The sequence below is a fragment of the Scyliorhinus canicula genome, chromosome 19, assembly GCF_902713615.1.
Source record: "Scyliorhinus canicula chromosome 19, sScyCan1.1, whole genome shotgun sequence".
Classification (NCBI taxonomy): domain Eukaryota; kingdom Metazoa; phylum Chordata; class Chondrichthyes; order Carcharhiniformes; family Scyliorhinidae; genus Scyliorhinus; species Scyliorhinus canicula.
In genome coordinates, this window is record NC_052164.1 from 21,578,237 (window position 1) to 21,597,554 (window position 19,318).

Below are 19,318 nucleotides of genomic sequence, written 5' to 3' on the forward strand. Positions count from 1 at the left end.
GGCATCTGCAACAATCAGCTCTTTGCCTGGCATGTAGACAAGTTCGAAGTCGTAGCGGCGTAGCTTAAGAAGAATTCGCTGTAACCGAGGTGTCATGTCATTTAAATCCTTCTGGATTATGTGGACTAGAGGCCTGTGGTCCATTTCTACCGTGAATTTTGGTAGACCGTAACGTAGTCGTGAAACTTGACTATCCCTGTCAGGAGGCCCAGACATTCCGTCTCAATCTGAGCGTACCGTTGTTCAGTGGGCGTCATGGCCCTGGAGGCATACGCCACTGGAGCCCAGGACGAGGAGTCATCTCGCTGAAGGAACACCGCCCCAATGCCGTCCTGGCTTGCATCAGTTGATATCTTGGTTTACTTGGTTGGGTCGAAGAACGCTAGAACCGGGGTTGTGGTAAGCTTTGCTTTCAGCTCATGTCATTCCTCTTCATTCGTGGGCAGCCACTGGAATTCCATCGACTTCTTGATGAGATAGCGGAGGGCCGTGGTGCGGGGTGCCATATTGGGAATGAATTTCCCGAGGAAGTTGACCATCCCGAGTAAGCGGAGGACTACCTTCTTGTCCTCTGGGGTCTTCATGGCGTTGATCGCCGAGACCTTGTCGGCATCTGGCCGCACGCCCTGCTGCGAGATGTGGTCACCTAGGAACTTAATATCCGATTGACCAAATGAGCACTTGGCCTTGTTGAGCTGGAGACCATGTTTATGGATTCTCTGGAATACCTTCTTGAGGCGAGCGATGTGTTCCTGGTGTGTTGTGGACCAGATAATTACGTCGTCAACGTATTCTCACACCCCCTCGATGCCCTCCATCATCTGCTCCATGATGCGGTGAAATACTTCGGAGGCAGATATGATACCAAAAGGCATCCGGTTGTAGCAGTAGCAACCGAATGGGGTGTTGAACGTGCACAGCTTGCGACTGGACGCATCCAGCTGTATTTGCCAAAAACCCTTGGAGGTGTCCAGCTTAGTAAAGAATTTGGCATGAGCCATCTCACTGGTCAACTCCTCATGTTTTGGTATCGGGTAATGCTCCCGCATGATGTTGCGGTTTAGATCCTTAGGGTCAATGCAGATGCGAATCTCCCCTGATGGCTTCTTTATGCAGACCATGGAGCTGACCCAGTCTGTGGGCTCTGTGACCTTCGATATGATGCCCTGGACTTGGAGGTCCTGTAATTGCTTCTTCAGACGATCCTTGAGAGGTGCCGGCACCCAGCGTGGTGCATGAATTACAGGGGTGGCGTTCGGCTTGAAACAGGATTTTATATCAGTATGGGAGTGTGCCCATTCCATCGAATATGCTGTGGTACTGCGTGATAATGTCATCTATGTCGGCTTGCAAGCTTCGACCAAGCGAGGCCGTCGCCGGTAATGATGACATGGTGTGGACTCGCTGAACCAGGTTCAGGAGCTTGCAGGCTCGAGCACCGAGCAGGGATGTTCTGTCAGGCCGGACGATTTCAAACCGCAGTGTTGCCTTTATTGCCTTATTGGATACCCCTAGGTGACATGAGCCACTGGCAGCTATGGCATTGCCATTGTAGTCAAGTAGTTGGCAGGCCAGAGAAAGAATGCTTGGTCTGGCGCGGATGGTGTCGAGGTCGGATTTTGAGATGATGTTCGCCGATGCGCTGATGTCCAGTTTAAATCAGATACGAGCCTTGTTAACTGTGAGGACAGCACACCACTCGTCATCGGGATCCACACTGAGGATAGAGAGGCGTTTCGCCGTTGTGGTGGAAGGCAGTGCTTGTGTAGTTATGATGCCCACCCAGTATGGGGACTTGACGCACTCAGCATCAGGGTCTGTTGGGCTGTCGAGATCGGAATCTGGCATGCCTTGTTGTATTGAGCGGACACTTCTGCGCCGTAGCTGGGACCGCTGGCTGCTGGGCGGTGGAGCAGATCTGCAAAGGGCTGCGTAGTGGCCAAGCTTACCACACTGTAGACACCAGCATCCTTTTGCTGGACATTGCCGCTTTAAGTGGGCGGAGCTACAATTCGTACACGTCATGACGCCGACGTCAGCGCATTCCGTGCACCATCGCGCATGCGCAGTGCGGTCGGTCGACGTACGCACCTGTGCAGTCAGGTTGTCGGTCTCGTCGTCCACTCGGTCGTGGCGCGCATGCACAGGGACCCGGGAAAAGCGCGTGAAACAGCCACTCTCCTCGATGCTGAGGCCCTGCATCTGTGCGATGGCCTGCACCCGTTCCGCCTCGTGGGAGGCCAGCTTTGCAGTCTCCGCCGCCCTGATGTGGGAGTAACGATTCTTTGCATGCTCATGGACAACGCACGTCTCGATAGCGACAGGGAGGATCAAATGTTTGACTTTCAGGAGCTGCTGCCGAAGGGAGCCGGAGTGGACCCCGAAAACAATCTGATCCCGGATAATGGAATCAGCCGTCGAGTCATAGTTACATTACTGCGCTAGGAGGCGGAGATGGGTCAAGAAGGACTGAAAAGGTTTCTCCTTACCCTGAAGCCTCTGCTGGAAAACGTACCGTTCAAAGCTCTCAATCACCTCAGTGTCACAGTGGCTGTCAAACTTCATCAGGACTGTTTTGAATTTTATTTTGTCTTCGCCTTCAGCGAATGTAAGTGAGTTGTAGATGTGGATGGCGTGGCCCCCCGTGGTGGAGAGAAATAGCGCGATCTTCCTGGCATCCGATGCTGCTTCAAGGTCGGAGGCCTCGATGTACAAGAGGAACTTTTGTTTGAAGATCTTCCAATTGGCGCCGAGGTTGCCGGAGATGCGGAGCTGCAGAGGAGGCTGGATGTGTTCCATTTCACCGGATGGCTGCTTGCTGGTCAATGCTGATTCACTCGAGGTAGGTCCGTCAATATCAGTACCACTCTGGTACCATGATGTGTTAGGCAGGTTGGTTCGATGTGGACTGCACTCGATGCAGGGAAACTAGAAACAGACGTCTAATACTGGAGAAGATCCAACACTGTTTTATTCAATGATAGAACAGGTAAACATATTCAGCTGTGGGTCGACACCTATACTGAACTGACTGGAGACCTAGTATTAGCCTGACCAGACTTACTAGCTACCGCATGGTGTTTGCACTTGCTAGCTTGTGAACTCTGACTGTCTCCGTGGCTGGGTCCAGAGAGAGCGGGAAACCTAGTGCCCTCTGGCTTTATAGTGGTAGTGTCCTGTCTGGTGATTGGCTGCACTGTGTTGTGTGCTTACTGTTCATCCTATGTGTCAATCACTGCCTGTCTGCATCTCATTATATACATGAGTGGATATTATGACAACCTGGGGCGAATTCTCCGACCCCCAGCAGGGTTGGAGAATCGCCTGGGGCCGCCGAAAATCCCGCCCCCGCCGTGGCAGAGATTCTCCGCCACCCGGGAAGTGGAGGTGGCGGGAATCTCGTCACTCCAATCGGAGAGGCCCCTGCGGTGATTCTCCGGCCCGGATGGGCCGAAGTCCCGCCGCTGGGAGGTCTCTCTCGCCGCCGAGGTTTGAACCACCTCTGTAACGGCGGGATCAGCGGCGCGAGCGGTCCCCGGGGTCCTGGGGGGGGGGGGGGGGGGGGGGGGGGGGGGCGATCGAACCCCGGGGGGTGCCCCCACGGTGGCCTGGCCTGCGATCGGGGCCCCCAGCTCAGACTCCGGGCCAGTGCCCTGGGTGCACTCTTTCTCCTTCCGCGGCCGCCACGGCCTCCGCCATGGCAGAAGCGGAAGAGAAACCCACATCGAGTCTGCACTGACCCTCTGAAAGAGCACCCCAACAGGCCTACTCTCCTGCCCCATTCCTATAACCCCACCTAACCTTTGAACATTATAGGGGCAATTTTGCATGTTCAATCCACCTAACCTGCACATCTTTGGACTCTGGGAGGAAAGCAGAGCACAAGGAGAAATCCGACACAGATACGGGGAGAATGTGCAGACGCCACACAGAAAGTGACCAAAGCCGGGAGGTCAAAATCGAAACTGGGTCCCTGGCACAGTGCTAATCATTGTGCCACCATGCCGCCGTGATCTGTCCACCATAGCATAAGAATAGAGCATAAAAGAACACGAGCAAACTCAAATTCTAAAACTGTCAAGTATTACTTTACTTTTGGGAGATATTAATAGTCCATGGATCTGAATATATGTTAGAAATACATCAGTTTGATGTGTGTGAAACCCTGTGAAGATGCTGAATGAACAAGCAGGAACAATACCAGGTCTGGCTTCAAATCTAATTTTGTCTCTTCTCTCTTGCCTTCAGTCCAGGCAAACACCTGAAGGAGAGTTCCTGCCCCTGGATCAGTGTGAGTTGGATGTTGGATTTGGGACTGGTGCAGACCAACTGTTTCTTGTTTCACCTCTGACTATTTGCCATGAAATAAATCCTAAAAGTCCCTTCTTTGACCTATCGCAACGATCCCTAAGAAGTGACCAGTTTGAAATTGTGGTGATCCTGGAGGGAATTGTGGAGACAACAGGTAAGCCTGTGCTCATTTCTATCTGGCATCAAGCTATTCTATTTCTATTTCCACGATGTTATTTCTAACAGGCTACTCTAATTTTTTTTTTCCGAGACAAAGGCCCAGAATGTTGCTATGATGGCGAGCCTGCTTCATTCCCATCTTTGTGTGGGTGGATACGGGGGTGGTGGTGGGAGGGTGGGGGGTGCATTTCACACACGCGCTCTTTACAGAGGCTGCTGGCCATTTAAATCACCAGCTGCCTCCGCTAAATTGGCATTTTGACGGGCCAGCAGTGTGGAGCCTGAACTGTGCAGATTAGATCACGACATCTTTGGGGAGGGAAAGGCACCTTTTGGTGGAGGCCAGGTGCCCTTTGAGGTCTGGCAGGTGCACCTAGAATTGTTCAAAGTTGGGAAAAAAGTGCATAAATTAATTAATGTCAAGCTCATTGGAACTGTCAACACACCTGTCAAAATCGACTTCCAGAACTGTCAGAGGCAGCTGTCAAAAGGTACTGTCAAAGGTGCCTTGTGTCTTGTCGAGTAAATAAGCTCAATGTAATGAATTGTAACATTACAACCCACTGGTTGCATCCCACGCCCGATCTGGCCTTCTTGAAAATGGCTCCAGAGCTGGAGCGAGGCAACAAAATGGCATGTCGGCCAATGGCACGATGTTACATACCTCCTGACCTCAGTTCCTGCCCCCATTGACCTTCATAAACCCTGCCATCGCAGATCTTTGCCGTCTCAGCAATGATATTGACCTATTTTCTATTGTGTTGTGAATGGAATTTTCCATGTTCACTCTGAAATGAATTCTATTCACAATTTTAATAGATTCAGAGTGTCATGAAGTGGGTGAAAGTATTTGAAACTTCAGAATGAAAGTATTTGCCCTCAGGTGGAAAAATTGAATATTCTGCTCTGCCCATTTATCTGTTGGCAGCATCTGTAAATTCTCTTTCTCTTTTCCCGGGTAGAAGGATTAAAATCCATTTATTATATTTTGTTTAGCTAATGGTTTTATCAGCCATTTCCTGCTTCGTTATGTTGACTTTCTGTTCCCTAGTTGTTGTGATTGGGTCACAAAGTAAACACTTTTTCTGATCTGTCATGTATCCTCTTTGTGTGGTTTGACGGTGCTGGAAAGTGGCATTATTTTTTTTCGTTTCCAACCAGTCCTAGTGTTGAGCATCCACTCCCTCAGCCTGCTTCAACTGTCACCTCCAAAACGACCCCACCCATGCTCTGTCCTGGCTCAATTCAAGCGGCACTTCCACTCATCTAACGCTGTCGGGCTCCCCGACAAAGGCAAGATCAGGGTTTTCCCTAAATCAGGGTCGGATGCAAGGAATTCTCAACAATAAGGATGAAGAGTTCCTTCCGTGCACATTGCTTGTTGTACTGGGCTATTAAAGAGTCGCTGAGAGCATTATGGGTACCATTTTAATCCCAAAATAGCTTCTGGGCTGCACATGCTCCCTTCTGACATGGCCCATCCCGGATGATGTTTTGGCGAGACCCCACCTCCCAGAAGCCCCGACTTACCTGCCTTGCCCACCCCACCCTTCGAACCTCCCTTCCACCCCCCTTTCATGGGCAATGCTCCCCTCGGCCTCTGACCTTTGACAGTGCCACCCTTGCACCCAGGCATTGCTTCAGCGAGCTTGGCAGTGCCACCCGGATATCTTGGCAGTGTCAGGGTGGCAGTGCCAACGTGCCAGTGGGCAGTGGCAATGTGCCCACGTTCCAGGGGGAGGGCCAGGGGGCCACCCTGCACTGACCACCCAGGGGTTTTCAATGGCCTCGGAGAGCCCCCCGGGTGCCGTTCCATCTGTTCCATGTTCTTGTGGACCAGCCCTAATCAGCGCCGGTCTGCAGCCTCCCTGGGAAGGCCAGAGAATTTAGGGAGGCCGGTGATCCCAGGTAAGTAGGCCTTAAGTAGGTTTTTTTAAAAAACATTTTTATTCTCCTTCTTCACATTTTCTCCCGTATTTACACCCAACAATAATCAGTAATGAATGCAATGTCAATCCCCATATCAATAACAACGATTCCATCCTCCCAACAAACCCCAGACATTGGCCCGCATGTTAACATAAACAAATAACAAAAAGGAATCAGGAATCACCACAGTCACCATTAACACATACAGTACCCCCTCCCCCCCAACTCTCTCAACCCTCCCCCTAATGTTTGATGTGATCCAATTCTCGAAAGTGCATAATGAAAACTGCCCATGAATTGTGGAACCCTCCATCCTTCCCCTCAGTCCAAATTTGACCTTCTCAAGAGTCAGGAATTCCAGCAGGCCCCCCCGCCACGCCAGGGTACAGGGGGAGAGGTTGATCCCCACCCGAACAGGATTCGCCTTCGGGCGATCAACGAGGCGAAGACGACAACATCTGCCTCTGCAGGCCTTAAGTAGGTTTAAGACCTACTTCCGCGAGCGCTGTTTGGTTCCGCCCCCTTTGGATTTTCCAAATCCAATGCCTTATGGGACTTGGGTGAATCCCACGAGGTGTCGAGGCTGCCGGGAGACCCGCCAGAGGGCTCTCCTGGGATTCTCCGGCTGCGTTGTGCTCTCTCTCGAGTGAAAACCGACCAGAGAATCGTGCCCTGAGAGTCTATCTGGTTTTCTGTGCCTGCTCTAGTGCTGCTATGCACTGGCACATCCAGTCACGGCAACGTGTAGGATGGGAGGTTACCGACATTCAGTGAGGGAGATGCAGATGGCCTCGCAGGCAGCTGCTGAGACCTAGAGGGCTTGGTTTCAGATTGCACCACCTGGGCAGAGTTGTAACAGTGAGAGCTGGCAGGCTGTGAGGCCTTACCAAGGGCACTGGCACAGTGAGATGGCTGGGGAGAGAAATGCTGCAGCTCTGAGAAAATATCGCAGGTTCTTGCCCTTCACACCACTGCTACTCCCCAGAGTTGCATCTCAGCAATCCTAATAATCTGTTGGTGGATAGATTTTTGGACTGCTGTGAACCCTCCAGCTTCTTTCAGTGCTGGTAGCTGTGGCCATGATGCTAAAATTCTGAATCTGCCCACCTTTAAAAAAAAAATATTGTTATTGGCATTTTTCCAGTTTTTGCAGAATAACAATTTAACATGTTATTAACATGTTAACATGGCATCACGGTAGCATGGTGGTTAGCATAAATGCTTCACAGCTCCAGGGTCCCAGGTTCGATTCCCGGCTGGGTCACTGTCTGTGTGGAGTCTGCACGTCCTCCCCGTGTGTGCGTGGGTTTCCTCCGGGTGCTCCGGTTTCCTCCCACAGTCCAAAGATGTGCGGGTTAGGTAGATTGGCCATGAAAAATTGCCCGTAGTGTCCTAATAGTAAGGTTAAGGGGGGGAGTTGTTGGGTTACGGGTATAGGGTGGATACGTGGGTTTGAGTAGGGTGATCATTGCTCGGCACAACATCGAGGGCCGAAGGGCCTGTTCTGTGCTGTACTGTTCTATGTTCTATGTTCTATGTAGTGCACCAAATTATTTACAAATTTTATCTACATTCCCGATATTCAGATATTGGGTGAATTTTACTTATGTTGCAATGGAAACTGAAACATGGGCCTTCAGATGCTTCATATAGAGCTGGTTTAGCTTAGTGGGCTAGATAGCTGGTTTGTAATGCAGAACAAGGCCAGCAGCGCGGGTTCGATTCCCGTACCAGTTTACCCGAACAGGCGCCGGAATGTGGCAACTAGTGGATTTTCACAATAATTTCATACTTGTGACAATAAAAGGTTATTATTATTATTATTATCATAGTCATCCCCATTGAATTTCAAAAGTGCTGGGGTGACCTTATTGATGTTGCATTGACTACAAATGGAATTTCGGTACAAATATTTATTAAGTGGTTTATTCAATACATATGCACACTTACAATTGGAAGGATGAATGCTAGTTTCATCAATATTGATGAACTAATGCTTCTAGTTGTTATCCAGGTTTTCTTTCTTTTTTCACTACATTGCCATTCTCTTCTTTTGTCTCTTGAAGCCATTGATTGCCTTCTAGAAAATAGTTTCATGGTGAAGGATCTCAGTCTATTCAGAACCCTGGATATCCTTTATCCCTTCTCAGTTCCCAAATAACAGAGGTCAAGTCTGTACTTTTTTGCAAAGTCCACTGGAACTTTATTTGTCAACTGTGCCCACTGGTAAACTTATTTTCAGTACAACATATAGGAAGTTTCGACTAGCCCTTTAGCAAGCTAGTCGGATTGATTTTCTTTAGCGAATACAGTAGTTGAGTTTTAAAATACAGATTGTGGTAATTCTTCAAATCATAATACACAGAATAACATAACTAAGTGATTTAAACAAAAGAAATTTGGCGATTCGCAAAAGCAAGCAGCAAAGATATAGGTTTCAGAAAAATAGAGTGATTCTGGAATGAATTTTTCCATCCCGGTAAGTGATTCTTAAGGAGATTATTATCTTAAGGTCTGGCCTTCTTTTTACTTCTGATTGGCTTTAACTAATTTATAATTCACTCATTTTGGCTGTCTATCAATTATAAGAGATATATGTATTTAAATATCTTGGTGCAACTTTCCCATACACATGTATCTATCATTAATTAGAAAAACACAGTTTTTGCTGAGAAATTATATCTCTACACTGGCTGTTTCCATAGAAATGGAACTATAGTGTAGGTCAGATAGGCTTCAGATGGTTTCACAGATCGGCGCAACATCGAGCGCCGAAGGGCCCGTACTGCGCTGTAATGTTCTATGTTCTATGTTCTATGTACTCGTACTGGACAGCCGCCCAGTTTTTAACATACAAGGGGGCCTTTTAGCTAGTTGACGTCAATGGCCTCGCAGTTTCAAGCGGCTTGCAAAATGTGAAACCACAGTGGATTCCCAGCTATTTGTTGCACTGAAGTAATGCCTAATATAATTATAGTTAATTATTCTTAATGAGTTCTCAATTAAACCTCTATCAACTCCCCTTACTCTCATGGTTATAACTGATTAGAAAAGTCAATTTCTATCAATGGAAATTAATCACTCTCTTGTGCTTTACCCAGAGGTTTTGTGCTGCAGGTAGTAGCATCCCTGCCACTGAGCCAGGAGTTCCAGCTTCGCGCCCCCACACCTCCCAGGACTTGATGGCCCAGGATGGTGCGTCCATTACATGACCCAACAGGTTCAACAACAACCTGCAAAAACCTTTCCAGAAGGCCGATGGCAGATAGTAAGGCAGAGGAGAGCCATGCTTGATGCTGGGTGGCACCTTTCAAGCTATGAGCCTCTGGCGACAGGCGAGTGACCTGCTCCAGGTAAAGCCTCACTATGGGAACAGGTGCACCTCTAGGTGAGGGAACAGGAGCACCAACAATATGCTTCACCCAAGCGGCCATTCTTGGTGCATGATCTTTCAGCCTTGACAGTGAGAGTTGGCAGACACATAGACTACAGGAAGACAATCTCGTCTCACCTCCCACATTATCCACACCCGCCATTGAGATTGGCGGTATCGTGATTCAGAGAAAGAGCCCTGCCCAATTTCTCCTTTCCCAACCTCCTCCAATGCACCAGCTCTGATTAGCTAATGGGGGTGTTTGCAGGGCTTCTAGTTACTTGCAGGACAAATTAATTTAGTTATCAGAAATAACCTTTCTTGGTTAGACCTGTCAACCAGACCTTCAAGGGCCAAAATCACTATTGGCTTTGCAACAAATTGATCCCTCCCAAATTGAAATTTGAATGAACCTATGGATCAATCCAGTTTTACTCTTTACTGAATTTTACAAAGAATCACTTCAGTGGCTGAATCCACTTCTGAAGTAAATTCACAATCTAGTGCCAGGAGAGCTCAAGGGACCGAGTGGCTTACCCCTGCTCCCAATTTGTATGGTAGAAAATATTCGTGATTTCTGGAGTGCAAATTCTTCATGTGATGGTGAGACAGCTGGAAGTTTCCACGCCCTGAGCTGTGTGTTTTGCGGAGGTGGCCCGCAATTGGTTGGCGACGTGATCTCCCGGTCCCAACACTGTCAGCGGGTCTTCCCATTGTGTGCACTCTCTCCCGCTGTGGAACCTGCGGGTGGGAGAAGGTGGGGCTGGGGAAGGGGGTAACCGTTGAGAATACCAAAAGATCCACCCTACCAGATGGGAACGTCCATAAAATCCCACTCATCTGAAATGTTGACGGTTGTTTATGCTTTGTTTCACTCCACTGCTATGAATGATGGCATTGGAGATGGTGTGCACTGAGTGTATACAATCTACTTCTTTCAATTTTAGCTGATGCTTCCATTTAAACAGAAACAGTAGTTTGAGATTTCATCTAAAGCAGGGGTGGGCAAACTACGGCCCGCGGGCCGCATGCGGCCCGCCAAAGGTCTTTATGCGGCCCACCAAGATCAAGTCATAAAAATTTTTTTTTTTTTTTTTAATTTTTTATATTTTTTTATAAGGTTAATGGGGGGGGGGGGGGGGGGGCTGTTGGGTTACTGGTATAGGGTGGATACGTTGACTTGAGTAGGGTGATCATTGCTCGGCACAACATCGAGGGCCGAAGGGCCTGTTCTGTGCTGTACTGTTCTATGTTCTATATGAGGCGCCCAGAATCATAACCGGGTGAAGCGCCATTTTTGAAAAGTAGAGAAAAAGAGGGCTAAAGGCAGGATGCCGCCGGGGGAAGCGCTGAGGTATATGCCGCACGCTAATTGGTTACAACCGGGACTATTAATTAATATACTATGCGGCCCTTTAAAATTGTGAATTTCTGAATGTGGCCCTTGCCCGGAAAAGCTTGCCCACCCCTGATCTAAAGCTTTTCTGTTGCTGCAAAAGTAAACTCAATTATGGACGTCCATTCGATATGCTTAGAAGAACAAGCCTCATGGGAATCTGATTTCTCACTTAAAATGTTAAATATCACACATTTATCTCCTGCTGGTGTTGCCTGCTCGTACGATGTTGGACTAGCGTGAGAATGCCATCATTACAATGCAGTCTTTAATCACCAAATGGTGTTCGATGTACCGAGAGAATCTTGGCTCTCCCCACATTGGGGTCGACTGAAAGGCCTATTCGGAAGGAAGTTTCTGACTTTTCTAACCAGCTACACTTTTTACAACATTTGGGCCAGTGCTTTCAAAGCACTCCTTCTGATAAAATGATTGATTAATCGCAGGTTGATAGGTTATTGATCAAGGTTTACAATTAAATTGCCTAACCTCTTGAAAACACATTAAACTCAAAGTTCAGATTAATCATCTGAATGGGCATTGATGAGATATCCATATCTAATTAGTAATTTGTTCTGGTCAAAAAATAGAGCATTCAATTTGCTCAAATTACCTCAGCCATTTTTGCTTGTTACGAGAATAATCATTCGGATAATGTGGGGAGAGGTGAAGAAATGCCACTGGAAAATCTCACTGCTGTTTTCAATTCCACCAGTAAGTATTTTTGGGGGCCCCATTCTGCTCAATGCCATTATCTCTGAAGGGATTATGGTCCCTAATGTGAGCAGGCTTCCACATACACGAGTATTAAGCCTGCCCGTATCCTTTGCCACTGACATTAGTGGAGTATGTGTGTATAAGAAAGAGGAACTGACTGACAGGCTTCCCACCACCACAGACTGCTGAACGTGCCTTGATCACTGTCATTAAAAATACAGCCACATGTCTTTCTTTGTTGGATGTTTCATTAACTCTTAGTGAGAAGGCGGTGCTTCAAACCTCCGAGAATGACATGCAATGGGTGGAATTTAATGCCTACCTCTGTGGTGAATTTGGCAGCGGGGGCATTTAATCAGATAGGAGGATGGGGAATCTGTCATCATTCCAAAATGGAGGTGGGGGGTGCAATGTGGGTGAAGGGGAGAAGTGTCTGATTGATGGACCCAGCCTCAGGAAAACAGGGGCAGGGGAGCGCACACTGAAAGTTACCTCCTTGCACTTGCTGTGTACCCCTTCCCCATAATTCCCACCCTGTGATCCCCCTCTGGCCAACGTTTTCCCATGGCCAAGGTCCATCCATAATCCCAGGCCTTTGTGGGGATGTCATACCAGTAGCAGCCACCATTTCCCTGGTGGTACTGACATTCGATAGTGCTGGAAACTTTGTATTGACTGACCGCTTTTGAGTGGGCAAGACGTCTGCCCACGGAATCACTGATCCCGGGAAAGGCCCACTGCTGTCCAGTTGCTTGAGTGGCACTTCATCATGCAGGTTTTCATTAAAAGAGGTGACAGGGACTGGCTCACCAACTGGTGGGCAAGACCCCATCACTTCCATTACATCCAGCCCAATATTTAGAGTGAAACTCCAATTCCAATGCTGGCCATTGTATAATCAGAAGTGTCATTCTTCAGATAACATTTTAACTGGAGGAGAAATCTGACTGTCCTGTGGCTTAAATTGACATCAAAAACCATATGGCACTGTTCAAAAAAAGCAAGGTGTTTGTCAAAGTGCCTCTATCAATAAGTTTGCTCGAAGCTGAGAAAGGCATTGTAATTTAATATTTGAATCATATCACTAAGAGGAGGCAGGGACAAACAAAGTTTCTTCTGACCATGTTGAAACCTAGGGGACAATAGAAGTTTTGTTGTTTAGTTTACTTTTTTCTGTAAGTGCTGTGTCTTTGTTCCGGTATAGCGTGGTCAAACTGTGGATAGGACAATCGTTCTTTCTTATCATACTTCCCAAATAATATAGTAATCTTATAGCCTGTACATTCGCCCAGAGGCACCCATATCATTGCCAGTTTTGAAAATATGGCATAGAATGGTTAGGAACCATCAATGCGTGATTGATAATGAATTATGACTGGATAAAATTTATATCACAAGACCTTCAAATGTTGCATATGATGAATGGTATTGTCAAAAGGTATTATGAAAAACAGGACTTGAACCTGTAAGTTATCAGAAAGTGATATGCTTACCCTCCAGACAAATGTTGCAAATCTGTGTATGTTTAATTTATTTGTGGTTTAGAACATAATAACATGAGAGGTCAAAGATTGAAACTGTGGCCTGGATTTTAAACACCCCCAATTTGATAAGTAGGCCAATGTTAATCAAAGGATTAAAACCCTAACTGTTGTGAGCTCAAGCTCTCTAATATTAATGGTGCCGATTCAGGCCTGGGTAAGGATCCCACTAAAACCAGACAGGATAGATTAAAAGGTCATGGCCCAATCTTGCCGCCAGCACTACAATTTTAAGGCCTATGAAGAGGAAGCTTGCATGTTTGTTGCTCAGCAACAGAACCAGAACAAGAGGAATTTGTCTCTTGGAGGCAAATTGGACATTCTGAATTCTCCATCTGTGCACCCGAATAGGCGCCGGAGTATGGCGGCTAGGGGATTTTCACAGAATCTTAATTGCAGTGTTAATGTAAGCCTACTTGCGAAGCTAATAAATGTTATTATTATTATTAGGAGCCATCTGGTTCAAAAAGGCTCAAGAAAAGGCTCTGTCTTTGAGCTCCTTGGGGACCCAGAGATGCAAGAGTGTCATCTCCGATCTCTCAAGGCTCCGACAAATGAAGTCACCCCCAAAACTTTAAGCTGCAGAAATAATTCTGATCAACAGCAAGGTACTATGAGATGCCTGTTATGTTTTTGTGGGATAAAAGCTATGTTTACCAGTGGAACATTTCTAGGTTTAAATGATAGTCAACACAGGAAATCTTTGCTGTTGGAAGTGCCATTAACAATCTGTTTTTCCAACACATTCAGCATTATTATATTGCTGGTTATAGCATTTCTACAGTACGTTTTGTTGATCAGTGGAAGACATTTTAATTAGCTTATTGTCTGCTGATGGCTTCATTAAGTGATGCAGGAAGAAATCTAACAGTGCCCACCACAAAATGCTCTGCCCCAGCTGCTTCTGACCCAATCTGTTTGCATTAAGTTTGTGTTAAATGCACGTGCTAACCTGGGGATTTAATAAAACCTTGTCATACACTATTTGAACAATGGAACAGAGAGGAAATTAAATCGTCTTATGTTATAGAGAATAACAGACAGCTGTCAGCGAATAAGATAAGAGATCCAGTGATGTTGGTGAAGGTCCTGAGATTTGCTCTGACCATACCAGAAGAGCATGATTAAATGATCACCTTGGAACTTACAACATCTACATTCTATTTAAGCAAATATTTTGAAAGAGTTCTCTCAGAGTCAATCTCCAGCCATCAAACATTTTTAAAATGGCAACATCATACTCAGCAATGTCTAAGTGTGTGAATAAAAATAGAGGAAGAAAATTCAGTCACGTTTTAATGCTTGCTTTGGAGATAATGTGGGGAGGTCATTAAGTAAACCAAAAAAGAAATCAAACAGTTGCTCATCCAGAGACAGTTTCAACAAGTTTCAGGCGACATTACCAGTGCAGTAGATAACGGGGAGCGAATGGATGTGGTATATCTGGATTTTCAGAAAGCCTTTGACAAGGTGCAACACAAAAGGTTGCTGCATAAGATAAAGATGCATGGCATTAAGGGTAAAGTAGTAGCATGGATAGAAGATTGGTTAATTCATAGAAAGCAAAGAGTGGGGATTAATGGGTGTTTCTCTGGTTGGCAATCAGTAGCTAGTGGTGTCCCTCAGGGATCCGTGTTGGGCCCACAATTGTTCACAATTTACATAGATGATTTGGAGTTGGGGACCAAGGGCAATGTGTCCAAGTTTGCAGATGACACTAAGATGAGTGGTAAAGCGAAAAGTGCAGAGGATACTGGAAGTCTGCAGAGGGATTTGGATAGGTTAAGTGAATGGGCTAGGGTCTGGCAGATGAAATACAATGTTGACAAATGTGAGGTTATCCATTTTGGTAGGAATAACAGCAAACGAGATTATTATTTAAACAATAAAATATTAAAGCATGCCGCTGTTCAGAGAGACTTGGGTGTGCTAGTGCATGAGTCACAGAAAGTTGGTTTACAGGTGCAACAGGTGATTAAGAAGGCAAATGGAATTTTGTCCTTCATTGCTAGAGGGATGGAGTTTAAGACTAGGGAGGTTATGTTGCAATTGTATAAGGTGTTAGTGAGGCCACACCTGGAGTATTGTGTTCAGTTTTGGTCTCCTTACTTGAGAAAGGTCATACTGGCACTGGAGGGTGTGCAGAGGAGATTCACTAGGTTAATCCCAGAGCTGAAGGGGTTGGATTATGAGGAGAGGTTTTATAGATAGAACAGTACAGCACAGAACAGGCCCTTCGGCCCTCGATGTTGTGCCGAGCAATGATCACCCTACTTAAACCCACGTAACCCGTAACCCAACAATCCCCCCATTAACCTTACACTACGGGCAATTTAGCATGGCCAATCCACCTAACCCGCACATCTTTGGACTGTGGGAGGAAACCGGAGCACCCGGAGGAAACCCACGCACACACGGGGAGGACGTGCAGACTCCACACAGACAGTGACCCAGCCGGGAATCGAACCTGGGACCCTGGAGCTGTGAAGCATTTATGCTAACCACCATGCTACCGTGAGGCCCCCAAGGTTGAGTAGACTGGGACTGTACTCGTTGGAATTTAGAAGGATGAGGGTAGATCTTATAGAAACATTTAAAATGATGAAGGGAATAAATAGGATAGATGCGGGCAGGTTGTTTCCACTGGCGGGTGAAAGCAGAACTAGGGGACATAGCCTCAAAATAAGGGGAAGTAGATTTAGGACTGAGTTTAGGAGGAACTTCTTCACCCAAAGGGTTGTGAATCTATGGAATTCCTTGCCCAGTGAAGCAGTTGAGGCTCCTTCATTACATGTTTTTAAGGTAAAGATAGATAGTTTTTTGAAGAATAAAGGGATTAAGGGTTATGGTGTTCGGGCCGGAAAGTGGAGCTGAGTGCACAAAAGAGCAGCCATGATCTCATTGAATGGCGGAGCAGGCTCGAGGGGCCAGATGGCCTACTCCTGCTCCTAGTTCTTATGTTCTTATGACACAAAGGCACAGTGGTTAGCACTGCTGCCTCACGGTGCCATGGACCCGAATTCAATTCCGGCTTTGGGTCACTGTCTGTGCGAACTTTGCACGTTCTCCCCATGTCTGCGTGGGTTTCCTCCAGATACTCCGGTTTGCTCCCACAGTCCAAAAATGTACGGGTTAGGTGGATTGGCCATGATAAATTGCCCCTTAGTGTCCAGGGATGTTTCTGTTAGGTTTGGGGCATAGGGCTGGGTGGCTAGGTGAGTGGACATGGGTAAGGTGCTCTTTCAAAAAGTCGGTGAAAACTCGATGGGTTCCATGGCCTACTTCTGCACTGTAGAAATTCTATGATTCTAATCAATCACAAGGGAGCAATAACACCAGCTCGCTTCATTGGGACCCCTTTCAGAAACATTCAATCCCTCCATCACCGACGAACAGTGGCAGCCGTGTGTACCATCCACAAGATGGACTTGTTTCCATTCAAGCCACTCACCACGCTGACTTGGAAATGTATTGTCGTTCATGCACTATCGCAGTGTTAAAATCCTGGAATTCCCTCCCTAACAGCAATGTGGGTGTACCTACACCTCAGGGACTGCAGCGGTTCAATAAGACAGTTCACCATCACCTTCTAAAGGGCAACTAGGGATCAGCAATTAATGTTGCCCTAACCAGCGACACCCACAATTTAATTTTTAAAAATTAATACATTTTTCTCAGCAATTAGACAGTAATTGACTTTGATATATGCCTATATGCAGTAATTAAACGTTATGATGCTAAAGGGACACGCCAGGTTAAACACAGGCACCAGCATATTTCAAAATAGCACATTGTGCATTTCATGCTACAATGCTCTGGGCATTATCAAACAGTGCATAGAATATACAACATATAAATAGGCATGTGGCTCAACAATCTGCATCATTAGTTGCATGGCAAAGTAAGCAAACAGTTCTAATCACATTTACCCAAACTAATACTTTATCCATTCAGACTTTCCATGATCCATCTTGTGAAACAGCTTTTATATTGTTTGTTCAACGAGTGTGGGTGTCACTGTCATGTCCAGCATTTATTGCCTATTGCTAATTGCCCTCAAGGAGGCGGTGGTGAGTCGCTTTCTTGATCTGCTCTAGTCATTTTGATGAAGGTACACCCAGAGTGCTTTTAAGGAGTCCCAGGATTTTGGCCCATCGATAGTACAGTAACAGCGATATATTTGCAAGTCAGGATGGTATGCAATTTGGAGGGAATATTTAGAGGTGGTGGTGTTCCCATGTGCTTATGGCCCTTGACCTTCAAAGTGTTAGAGATCACAGTTTTGGGAGGTGTTGTTGAAGAGGTTTTAGCAAATTGCAACAGTGCTCACCAGGCTGGATGAATCACAAAATAGTTCACGCCTGGCGCAAAACTCGATTTTGTCCTTTTCCGCTATTCACCCGGCAGCCCTGATCCACACTGGGCACAAATCAGTCATCAAATCATGCCCAATATTTCCTGTAGAACTTCAATCTCTCACTTCAATATGTGTGTGTGTGTGTGTGTGTTCATACCAGGAAGACACACTTCTTTATAGGTGGGCTTGGAATTGGAATCAGGCAGGGAGACGTTTTAGATGTAAGTCTTCAGGTTTAAAATTATGTGGGTCCACTGCCTTACTGTTGCTGATGTTCTACAGCTGATGGTGTATGCTGCCTGAGTTTTTCCCATGGGTATTGAGATAAGTACGATTCCTTATATGAAGATGGCTTCAGTCACATGAAGGATTAGATTGGATTGGATTTGTTTATTGTCACGTGTACCAAGGTACAGTGAAAAGTATTTTTCTGTGAGCAGCTCAACAGATCATTAAGTACATGGGAAGAAAAGGGAAGAAAAGAAAATACATAATAGGGCAACACAAGATATACAATGTAACTACATAAGCACTGGCATTGGATGAAGCATACAGGGTGTAGTGTTAATGAGGTCAGTCCATAAGAGGGTCATTTAGGAGTCTGGTAACAGTGGGGAAGAAGCTGTTTTTGAGTCTGTTTGTGCGTGTTCTCAGACTTCTGTATCTCATGCCTGATGGAAGAAGTTGGAAGAGTGAGTAAGCCGGATGGGAGGGGTCTTTGATTATGCTGTCCACTTTCCCCAGGCAGCGGGAGGTGTAAATGGAGTCAATGGATGGGAGGCAAGTTCGTGTGATGGACTGGGCGGTGTTCACGACTCTCTGAAGTTTCTTGTGGTCCTGGGCCAAGCAGTTGCCATACTAGGCTGTGATGCAGCCAGATGGGATGCTTTCTATGGTGCATCTGTAAAAGCTGGTAAGGGTTAATGTGGACATGTCGAATTTCCTCAGTTTCCTGAGGAAGTATAGGCGCTGTTGTGCTTTCTTGGTGGTAGCGTTGACGTGGGTGGACCAGGACAGATTTTTGGAGATGTGCACCCCTAGGAGTTTAATGTAAAGCATGTAAAAGTCCAAACCTATGGCTACACAACGGGGTAATGGATGAGTTCTTCACACTTAGGATTAATTGGTTTCTGCCCAGCTCTCATTGTTAATGATCAAACCTGGAAATATGGGTCTGGACTTGTATTTTTGTAAATCCATGAACAATAGTGAGTGTAAATTCCACAGATCATATTCATCTTGGCACGTCCATTCAATGTAGAGCACTCCTCCAATAGGCATTCATGTAGGAATATTCGGGAAACCTGAGGTAATCTTTAGAGATTGCAGAAGTTACATGGCTCTCAGCAGCCATATTAGCATTCCTGTTAGCATCAATTTCTTAAATAAAGATGGTTCCAGAAAAGTATATATTCTGACAACGCACTTTTAAAGTTATGAATAAGACATGCTTTCACTGGGCATGACAAAATGTTTGTAGCCTCTGACTTCCAGTAAGTCTCATCACAGGAGAGCCTTTATCTACCCTATATTCA

General features: G+C 46.3%; 1 protein-coding gene across 1 annotated transcript in view; it reads left to right on the forward strand.

Moving 5' to 3' along the window:
- Positions 1–19,318, forward strand: part of LOC119953944 (G protein-activated inward rectifier potassium channel 1-like) — a 67,012-nt gene that overhangs the window by 22,820 nt on the left and 24,874 nt on the right. Inside the window, exon 2 of the mRNA XM_038778656.1 lies at positions 4,249–4,465. Coding sequence (XP_038634584.1) covers positions 4,249–4,465 — 217 coding nt within the window. The remainder of the gene's footprint in view (positions 1–4,248; positions 4,466–19,318) is intronic.